This window comes from Macrobrachium nipponense, chromosome 20 (assembly GCF_015104395.2).
Source record: "Macrobrachium nipponense isolate FS-2020 chromosome 20, ASM1510439v2, whole genome shotgun sequence".
In the NCBI taxonomy this organism is placed as follows: Eukaryota; Metazoa; Arthropoda; class Malacostraca; order Decapoda; family Palaemonidae; genus Macrobrachium; species Macrobrachium nipponense.
This window is the reverse complement of record NC_061089.1, coordinates 86597363-86609022: the sequence shown is the minus strand read 5'-3', so window position 1 is coordinate 86609022 and position 11660 is coordinate 86597363. Positions and strand designations below refer to the sequence as shown.

Sequence of the window (11660 nt, the reverse complement as noted above, 5' to 3'; positions counted from 1 at the left end):
CTTAGATTTCCAAAAGGCCTTTGACAAAGTTCCACATAAGAAACTAATGAGTTAGAGCTTTAGGAACTGTAGGAGAAACAGCAGACTGAGTCGAAGACTGGCTAACTAATAGAAAGCATAGAGTCGTATATACGGTGAAGAAGAATCAGAATGGGCAGATGTGACAAACGAATAAACTGCCACCAGAAGTTGTAAACAGCAGCAGTTTAGAAGAGTTTAAAAAGAAAAGTAGACAAATCATTAGGACACTGTGAATGAACAGTAAAACTGCTACTAAAGAAAAGTGAGCACACGATGGACTAACAAGTCTTTGAGACATCCTAATCCTTGTAACTCCTTCTCCCCTCCTCCCCTCACATCCTCCACCTCCTCCTCCTTCTTAATCATTTCCTCCTCCTCCTCCTCATCACCTCCTCCACTCTCCCCCCCACCTTCCTCCTCCGCCATCACATCCTCCACCTCCTCCTCCTCCATCACCTCCTCCACCTCCTCCTCCTCCTCCTCCTCCGTCCATCCCTCTCCTCCTCCTCCATCACATCCTCCTCCTCCTCCAAAGCCTATCCCCATGCCTCCCTCCGTCCTCCTCCTCCTCCTCCTCCTCCTCCTCCTGCCTCACCGTCATCCTCCTCCCCCGCTCTGTCAAATCCTCCTCCTCCAATGTATCCCCATCCCCATCCTCCTTCTCCTCCTCCTCCTCCTCCTCTTCCTCTTCCTCCTTCTCCGTCGCTTCTTCCTCGTCTCCTCGAAATTGTCTTTGTTTTCTTCATGTGGCATAACTGAAAAACAAAATTTAGTTTAAATTAAAAGATACTCATGAAAACAATTGCAGTAGCATATTATTGGATGAATTAGAGTTACCAGACTCCAATATGGTAAAAAAAAAAAAAAAAAAAAAAAAATTCAGATCGAACAGTTAATTTCCTGTGTCACTGATGTACATTTACTAAATCATCATAGGAAGAACTAAGTGTTGACTCATTAATTGGACATCAAAATGGCCAGCTTACGGATTTACGTTTCGTGACAGAAGGGGTTTTAGAAATATCCTCATGTCAGCAAAAGTCAGCGAGTTGATGTGAGTCACGAGCAACTGAATCATAGGTACACGATAGAAAGAGTTACTGAATAGTATGTGCCATGGTAGACAGTTTCCTGAATCGGAAGTGTCATGGTAGAAAAAGTTGGGAAGATTTATTGAATCTAAAACACCCTTGCAGAAAGCGTAAAGGATTCGAATGTATCCCAAGTCCAAACATGTTTATTTATTTCACAACTGTTTGTCTCTTTATTCTACTTATTTTTCATGTATTTATGAACGTTTGAATAAATAATAAGATAGCGTTGGACAGGAGGTCTATGAATATATATTTTTAATTAAAACTCTTTAGCTTCGTTATCTGCACATTTATATGTTTATTCATCATGCAAATTCCATCAAACAATAGATTTGGGAAGATATGCATAGGTTGTTCAACGAGTTACATATATATGTAGGTACAGTATTTGCAAATAGATTAACGGACTCGTCTATCTCGACGTTTATTTGTCTACTTATCTGAGCAAGCATCCACGAACACGTATACCCACCAAAATTATTGCGTTAGAGAGGAGAAAAGACCTTTGTATGACGTCGAACTCACTAGGGAATTTGACCGTGAGGTGGCCTGAGCTTCTTCCGAAGTCAATGCTTCCAACGACGCCTTGGGACGTACGGACCTGAAAACAGGAAGAAGCCTGAAATAACTTTTCTCTACGTGAGGAACGTTTCTCTCTCTCTCTCTCTCTCTCTCTCTCTCTCTCTCTCTCTCTCACACACACACACACACACACACACACACACACACACACACACACTTAAAAATCCAAGAATGGTAATGTTAATAAAGTTAATAGGATATTTTTTGGGCAGAATCTTTCGGTTAAGAACACAAGGATGACATCTGGTTTGAAATGTTACCCTAGGTCATTTTATAGTAAAATAAAAAATAAATTGCGCCAATTATGCCACGCACTGCCAAATATAACAGGATTTTTGTCAAGATGGCTGCTGGTGCTTGGTAAAACAACTATATGTACCATGAAAACTGATCAGTTTTTTTTTTTTTCTAGCAATCTATTGATTTATATCAAGCTTATTCTTCACAGCATTGGCTTATTAAATGTCCAAGCAGAAGAATTTTATGCTCTTGAGTCATCATGAAGCAGTCAAGAAGAGGTTACAAAAACTGTTGCCCTGGCTAAAGATCAGGGTTGATAGGTACTGTTCAGAATTTGATAAGGTGTTTGACAGATAATAGTGTTGTTACATCTGTAAAGGACTGCTAATACCAGAGTGGCAAAGATGACATCTCCCTTATACAGTGACCCAATGACGTACAAGGTTAGGTGAGGGTGAAAGCATAGAAGCCAAAATGGTACAAAATAAAGCAAGATATTGCAATAGCTACAGTAAACAAGTATAGAATGAGAATAGATCAAATTTATTCCAGGCTTCTCAGATGCCACCAATAAAATCTATGGCAAAAGACAAAGGACTCAGACCTCCAAAAGTAGAATGTTTTATGCGTGAGGAAGATGATACATCAAAATTCAGAAAAGCAATGACAACACAACTGAATGACGAAAGATTCAATTTAGATGCCAAGACTTTAAAAAGTGAAAAGGTCATTGTAAAGCTAAGGGCTAATGGTGGTGGTGTTCAGGAGCTGAAGTATCACCAGTAATGCCTGGGACGATTATACAATTCAAAAAGAACGCATATTAATGAAGTAAGTCAAGAGAAAAGTTGCCATAATATAGGAAATTTATGACCTGAGGCATTTCCAGAAACTGTAATGTACACCGAGGACAGCAATGTTACCAACACAGAAACAACACCAGTACATTAAGGCTGGCTGATCTAGTCTCATTGTTCAAATGTTGTTTATAGAACAACTTGGTGTGGATTCCAAAGATGTCAGTTCAGCCAGGCTAAAGGAGCAGTTACTCAATAAGATTCCTGAGCTTTCATTCCGTATAGAAAGGCATGAAGTTTAACATTCAGAATGATTCTAGGCTCAGGTCTCTTTGATGCATGTAAATATATCGAAATTATTCAACCAGATAAAGCTACAGGTATAATACATGAAAAAGATCAATCACATTATCAAATTTACCAGTAACAGCAAGGAAGGTTATGGAAAGCCACATTCCACCAGCAGGACTTCAGTTCGTGTGCAGCATGGTACATTGCACAGATTTTAGATCATATCTTAGGTGGGTGATATACCTCCAAATGTCCATATTTATTTGTTTACTAGTTATGTAATGGGTTGTTCGGAAACTAAATTGTAAGGGTAATTGGTTTCAAATGTAAATAAGCAAGCGAGAGTTCGGTAAATACTTTTCTTTATATGTGTGTAACGAATATTGTTAGTCTCTGTTTAGCCGTTAGTTTGTATAGTAACCTCTTATTAAAGAGACATGTCTTTGCTCGTGTTTCTTTGCCAGCCTACAAGAGATCAAACACGGCGCAGTGAGTAGGATCTGTTCTGCTGGTGGAATGATCATAGTCAGAAGTGATTCAAAATTTAAGATTGACACGATGGAAGAGCAACTAGCACAATTAACAGAGCTGCGGTGGAAATGTCAACGAAAATCGTCAACGAAGTGGAGGTGCTGAAATTACACAAAATGATGCTCAGTGCCAGTATAAAATTCCTCAAAGTGCCACACCTGCTCCTCACCTGTCATCGTCAGTCTCTTTGAAGGATCTCGATGCTTGACGGCATAAATTTGAAGGATATGCAATGCTGACTTTAATCAAATTATTACGATATGGCCTCTCGTTTTCGGCTGATGCAGATCTTGAAACTATAATTGATGCCATGGAAAGTCACTTGCGCGGTCAACGGAATATCATCGTCGACAGAAGAGAATTTTACCATAAGAAACAAGAAATAGGTGAGAGTTTCGACGATATCCTTTGTGGTATCCGGGAAATTGCAGCATTCTGTGATTTTTGTTCTTTGTGTATGGGCAATAGATTGAGAGACCCTATTGTTGTTGGCACTCGTGATGAACAAGCTCTAAAACGTATGCTGGAGGAGAAGGACCTGAATTTGCAGAAGGCTGTAGATATTCGTCGAGCTTCTGAGAGTGCTAATGAGAATAGCGCTACAATACAAGGAATGATCCCACAGAGTATATCAAAAATTTCGCGGTACAAAAGAGACTACAAGACAGCACCCAACAGTTTATATAAAAATGAAAGATGCTTTAGATGTGGAAAAGATTGACATTCTGACATGAATGTTTGTAAGCCAAAGGACAAAAAGTGTTCCCAATGTGGAAAGATTGGACATTTTGCTGTTGTGTGTAGGTCAACAGGGAAGGAAACTCCCTCTTTGCTGAAAAAGAGTAAAGATTCGAAGCTAAAATCAAATGGTAGACTTAACAGGGATGTACATAGGATCATAAGTGATGTGTATGTTAGCAGTGCCATTTCTCAAGCAACCCCGAAAGTTCAGATTCACATTGCTCATCCTGCAGGGAACTCTTCTATTCTATGGTCACCAGATTCGGGGGCAGAGCTACAGTGATGGGCCTCAATGTAGCGAGGTCTCTTGGTATATATCCCTATATGCTTGAACCTTCTAAAATTGGAAAGTTTGTTCTGCTGGTTATCAGACCCTTAATTGTGTGGGAGCTTTTACTTCGCACCTTTCGCTTGGTGATCGACAAACTCAAGCTGAAGTAACTGTGGTGAAAGAAGTAAAGGGAGCTTTATTAAGCTGGTTTGATTCTATTATTTTGGGAATTCTACAGGAAGATTTTCCTGCTCAAATTAATTCTCTTCTCGTATGACTGTCTGTAGATCCAGATGAAGAGAAGCGCTCGAAGGACTACAAAGAGGAAAAAGACACTACTTGTAATGTAGTTCATTCTCCTGTTGCACTTCCAAGGTGGCCTTATGAACGTGATCCAACTGAAGAAGAAAGGGCAGAGCATGCTGCAGCTTTGGTATCAGCATTTCCTTGGGTATTTGGTGGCATACAAACACTGAGGGAGATGCGTGTATGAGAATGTGAGACCATTTGCTGTGGCAGCCCCACGCACTATACCATACAGCTGGAGGTCGGAAATAAAGGATCAGCTTGATGAACTTTTGGAGAAAGATGTTATCTGTAAGGTCGAGCATCCAACAGAATGGTGTCATCCCATAGTGCCTGTTGCTAAGAAGCCAAATGGAGTAAGATTGTGTGTTGATCTGACTAAGCTTAATAAGTATGTATGTAGACCCACTTATCCTGTACGATCACCACATGATGCAGTAGCTTCGGGGCAAGGTGGTTCTCTACACTAGATGCAAAAATGGGATATTTCCAAGTCAAAATTGCAGAAGAAGACCAGGATCTCACATGTCTCATTACCCCATGGGGTTGCTATAAATTCAAGCGAGCGGTAATGGGACTTATTTCTTCAGAAGATGAATATAATCGAAGAGGAGACCAAGCTCTTGGTGATATACCACAAACTGTAAAGATAGTTGATGATATTCTTGCATACGATTATTCTTATGAGGATCATCTAGCCCATATTATTTCTATCTTGGAAAGATGTGATGAGTAGGGGATAACTCTTAATCCTCAGAAAATTTGCTTTGCAGAACTTGTTATTGATTTTTGTAGATATAAAATCTCGAGCCATGGCTACACAGTTCTCGGAAAGTTTTGGCTATTGCAGACTTTCCTGTACCACAAAATATAACAGATCTTCGATCTTTTATGGGACTTGTTAATCAGCTTGGAAGTTTTTCTTCAGTAATTGCACATGAAACACAACCACTCAGAGAATTACTGAGGCAGAGTAATGAATGGTGTTGGACAACACAAAATGATTTGTCTCTTAGGAGAGTAAAGGAAGCACTTACTGCACCCCCTGTACTTGTACATTTTGATGCAACTTTGCCAACCATGTTGCAGACAGATGCATCGCGACTGCATGGTCTGGGATTTGCTTTACTTCAAAAGCATGGAACGGACTGGAAACTAACGTAATGTGGCTCAAGATTCCCTTCAGATGTTGAAACAAGATATTCTGTGACAGAGCTGAAAATGACAGCTGTATTATGGTCAATAAAGAAATGTCATACTTCTTGGCTGGATTACCTCATTTTGATGTTGTGGTGGATCATAGACCATTAATACCAATTCTTAACAGTAAGTCACTTGGTGAAATTGAAAACCCAAGACTTCAACACATGAGAGAGAAGGTAAGTAATTTCAGTTTTACTGTCCACTGGCAGAAGGGAAGTATTCATTGTATTCCGAATGCTTTGTTCGCGTGCACCAGTTCAGGATCCTACTGAAGAAAATTGTTTGAATGAGGATGGATCCACTGATCCCTTGCATGTTGCAATTGTGAATTCCTTTGACATGCATGAAGATGGTGTACTTCTGACACCTCTAAAGGACAAAACGCTGGAAAGGGTACGTGTTGCTGCTGAACAGGATGCAGAATACAATTCATTTCGGGAAATTATAATGAAAGGTTTTCCTGAACACTACCATAGTTTTGAAGTAGAACTCAGGCCTTTCTGGAATATATGTGATATGCTTGCTGTAGATGATGACCTAATTGTTTATGGAGCAAGACTCTTATATCCCCAAGAGTCCTTCGACGGGAAACTCTTGAATGTCTTCATGATGGTCATCAGGGAATAGGCCACAAAAAAAGGAGGGTGCGACAGACTGTTTACTGGCCTAAAATTGACAGATATTGAGAACATGGTATCCTCTTGTATCAAATGCCGTCCTCTTATACCAAATCAAAGGAATGAACCTCTGTGGCAAGAAGAAGATCTACCAAGTAGAGTTTTTGAATCCGTACCTGCATGTCATGGGTCGTACTTATCTTGTTTATATTGACAGGTTGTCTGGATGGCCTTGTGTATCTTCGTGTCAGGGTATAGCTTCTGCAGCTAATCTAATACGGTCACTGAGGGGCTATATTTTCAAACACAGGTGTTCCTGTTTTGTTGAAAACTCATGGAGGACCAAAGTTTGCTTCATCAGCTTTGAGGCGTTTTTTATCTCGCTGGGGAGTAGAACATCGCATTACTTCGCCATACAATCCGATGGTAAATGGACATGCGAAGCATCAGTGAAAATTATCAAGAAGCTGATTATGACTACTGCTAAGAATGGGAACCTGGATGCAGATGAATTTGCCCGTGGAATGTTGGAGCTTAGGAATACACCTCGTGCTGATGGCAGATCACCAGCTCAAGTTTTATTTGGTCATCCCCTCAGGTCTTTTATTTCAACACATCGTCGCTCATTTGCCAAAGAGTGGCAAAAGAAAGCAGAGGAATGTGATGTTAAAGCAGAGTATTTGCGAAGTAAGGCGAAGCAACAATACAACAGTACTGCCAGACCCCTTTCTCATTTGAAAATGGGTAGTTATGTTGATGATCAAGATCACATCACAGGACTTTGGAATCGCCCAGGTGTTGTTGTCGGCATTGGATCCAGGCGAGATTGTCTCATAAAGATGGGCAGTGGGCGCATTTTGTGTAGAAACCGAAAGTTCCTGAGACCACATCGACCTTTTCTGCCAATATATGGATCAAGCCTTGATGCAACTAATACTCCCAGTAAACCAAAGGATGTGGAGAGGTTACGAGATAATTCTACTGCTGAGATTATTTGCATGTGTAATGAAATCAGGCAGCTATTGCACAATTTATGCAGCACGTCTGCTACACAAAAAGAGATGCAAAACCCTCAGTCATTCATGTGTTTGTGAAACACCATTTTCTGTGTATGCCATGAAGACAAAACTTGCCAAAAAAAAGTTAATTAAGCTTCATGAGATTGCTAGAAATACCCAGCCTGTTGGATGACACTGTTGACAACCAAAATTCTGGTTAGGAGACTGCGTGTCTACAAGTTTTGAAGGAAGACCTGCCCGCTATGTCTGCTACAGACGGCAAAGCCTATAATTCAACGTCAATACCGCGAGTACATCCGTCCATGATTATGGAAAATAGGACAAAAAAAAGTTCCTGACCCCAACATCCCACCAGGCTGCTTCAGTAAGAATTGATGACATATTGTTGACAGATCCGGCACTTTTCCCAAGTGACTACAGATTCGAATAGAAATAGTTGTACTAAATTTATGGTGCCATAGACAGGGATGCTTCTTCCAATACGACAGGTCGGTCCATCATGCAAGTTAGCAAACTGCTAAAGGTTTTGGATTCTAGTCAAAATAAGGTGGTGTAAAATGCAAGTGTATAAAGAATAACTATGCACACAATGTGACCTATTAGCAGATCATCTGGCAGCCATCTTGAAAAAACGGCTATCAGATTGGAATTTCAAATGGCCTGCACTTCTGTCAAAATCTAACACAAATAAATACCTCAGCCAAATTTCAGATTTGCATTATCAATAGACTGATTATTATTAATAGTGTAAGGAACTGAATATTCTTTCATGAATTCTTTCATATATGATTGGAACTAAACGTTACATAACGCGCAGAAATCGCTTGGCAACCATACATACCTTGTACAAATGGTCGTAATGGAGTTCAGTACAGCAGAGTGTCTCACCACTTAGATTGTTTAGCTTAAAATATCGAAAATATTCGTCTGCGATGACGTCTCCAGCGTAGGATCCCGGCACCAGCGTAACTCTCCATTTCTGTGAACATGAGTGTAACTTACATAAAAGTAAGAGTATAGTAGATTCACATCAGCAGTGCATTTGATGTCTAAGCCCGTCCCTTACGACGCTCCTCATTGGCTGTTGATAAGGCAATCACAGGGCTGGAAACTCTTAGTCTCTGTCTCTCTCGAAAGTTCACATGGACAGGATGTATGTTCCACCTCTCCTGAGGTATACGTTTGAAAGACGTATACCTCAGGAGCGATGGAACATACATCCTGTCTATGTGAACTCTCGAGAGAGAGTGAGAGTTTCCAGCCCTGTGATTAGCTTATCAACAGCCAATCAGGGGCGTCGTAAGAGACGGGCATAGACATCAAATGCACGGTTGGTATGAATCTACTATAACTTACATGCCCGTAGGAGTAAATAAAGAAGTGGGTCATTAGTTAATATGCCCTAGACGCAGAGGGAACCACTTGGTGACCTGTATTTGTAATGAAGTGAAAGATGGTTTACGTGCTTTGGCAGAAGTATCTGGTGACAGGCAGACATAGAAATAGGAGGCGGCTTATTTGTATCGAGGTAAGTAAAGATGATTAGAACATAGAACGAAAGAGGAGAGTTAGCCTTATACTACACAAGCAATTAATAAACGTTTCCTAATATACTTAATTTCAGACTTTGAATAAATTAGGCCTAATAAACTTAAGTCAGACTGAATAAATTAGGATGTGTCCATTGCTAATAACAAGACTAATTATAGGTATGCTTATTTCTATATTGATGTTTTTAATAGATATTAGGTAAAATATCTAAAAATAACTAGCTGCACTTGGATCATTTCTAATTGTAGAGCAGCGACACTCTATATTTCAAAATAATGTAAATTTTTTTATCCGCTCTGAAACATAATGAAGTGCACTGTAGGCATTACTTAAGGTTCTTTGCAGTGTCCCATCGGCCCCTAGCTGTAACCACTGTCATTCCTTTTACTGTACCTCCGTTCATATTCTCTTTCTTCAATCTTACTGTCCACCCTCTCCTAACAATTGTTTCATAGCGCAACTGCGAGGTTTTCCTTATGTTAAACCTTTTAATGTCAATTTCCGTTTCAGCGCTGAATGGCCTTAGTTGCCCCGGTGCTTGGCATAATGCCAAAAATCTTTATGAACTGAAAATTATGACAAAATGTCATTAGAGATTCGGCCAATGTTAGACCATTCCAAAGAAAATCAGAAGCGGCGTGAACCAGAAGGATGATACATACCTACGAGTGGTCGAAATTGCACAAAATGAAGCCTCTGAATGAAAATCTGCATTTTGAAACCCAACTGGTAACTGAATATGCACAATGTTTGTATTGGGGTGACCCCAGAAAAAGATGCAACTCTCAATCAGTCACCGCCCCCCCCCCCCCCCCCCCCCCCCCCCCCCCCCCCCCCCCCCCCCCACCCCCCCCCCCCCCCCCCCCATTCATACTTTTACTGCTGAATCGTGAATAAGCCTGAGTGCAAACATAGCTGTATTCATTATTATCTTGCACACACACACACACACACACACACCTGCTTCCCTTAGATTAATGCCCTCTTTTCCTTCCTAATACCTTTTCCAGGTTTCTGCGACTCCAATTCAAGCCCAATCAATCCACCTTACTACTTGACAATGATCAAAATATTCTAAAAATCACGCCTGATCCATTTCTTTCCCTCCCTGCTAGCTAGTTTTTGGTTTTCATCACTTTTCAGTCCTCACAACACATATACCAAACAAACGGATCATCTCAACAGCTTCAACCTCTCTCTCTCAATTGCATTTAACATCCACACTTCCATTCATTAATTAAGGTAAAGTCGGCTCAGCAACATTCCTTTTGTAGACTCACACCTTCACTTTCATAGCAATGTAAGTTTATCCCTAATTTTTTGCATTACCTTGCTAACTTTCTTGTTCGCCTGTTCTGTTGTTCCTCGTTATACGAGTGGTTTTCGCACTCGGCTACCAGCCCGGTGGTCCGAAGTTCGATTCTCCGCTCGGCCAACACGGAATCAAAGAAATTTATTTCTGATGATAAAAATTCATTTCTCGAAATAATGTTGGTTGATCCCACAAATAAACTGTAGGTCCCGGTGCTAGGTGGCCAATTGTTCCTAGCCACGTAAAAATATCTATTCCTTCGGGCCAGCCCTAGAAGAGCTGTTAATCAGCTCAGTGGTCTGGCAAAACTAAGATATACTTAACTTTGCCTGTTCTGAGGACCACCACCATCTCTAGTCGTTCCATCATCCTTCGTATTTACTCCCAAGCATCTACGCAGAACCACCACTTCATTCTTGGACCATCCACATTTCATAATGCCCTGTTCACTGCAAAATAAATTAATGCCTTATCATTATATATCCGTGCGCTAAATCATTACATTGCTCAGTAGAACTTACACATGAAAATAGAATTCCAAAGTATTCATATCTTTCTTCCACTATCCACATCACAGATTGGTTATCAGGCCTATAGACTCGAAACCTGGACCCTACTTCATAATTGTAGTGTCCTCCACAACAACTGGAGTTCCAGTATGCTGGTGAGCTAGCGAAAAGTAGAGAATGGTGCCATCGTAGTCCTTTACTACAAAAGTCCCTCCTGCAATTAAAAAATAGAAATAAATGGTGATAATTATATATATATATATATATATATATATATATATATATATATATATATATATATATTTATATATAATATATATATATATTAGGGGCCCCTTTTTTTTTTTGCCTTGGTATAATAAGGTGCCCTGTGAGGTTATGTTAGACCTGCAATAATTTACGCTAAGTCGGTTGGTTATGACTTCCATACTCATTGAGTGTCTTGGTTTTGATGATAATTTACGAAGTCAGTATCTTCTTTTGGTTATGATGACGGAGATGTTTCAACTCATGATGATAAATTCTAAGTTCATTCAGTAACTTCTTTCTGATGTGAGGTTTCTAGTAGAAAACAC

General features: G+C 40.2%; 1 protein-coding gene across 1 annotated transcript; it reads right to left on the bottom strand.

Moving 5' to 3' along the window:
• Positions 1–557: 557 nt before the first annotated feature.
• LOC135220696 (uncharacterized) lies at positions 558–11299 on the bottom strand (the record flags this gene model as incomplete). The annotated part of the gene is given in 4 exon segments (XM_064258097.1): positions 558–776; positions 1588–1716; positions 8555–8692; positions 11098–11299. Coding segments are annotated over 4 exon segments (537 nt in total).
• Between the last annotated feature and the right edge of the window lie 361 nt (positions 11300–11660).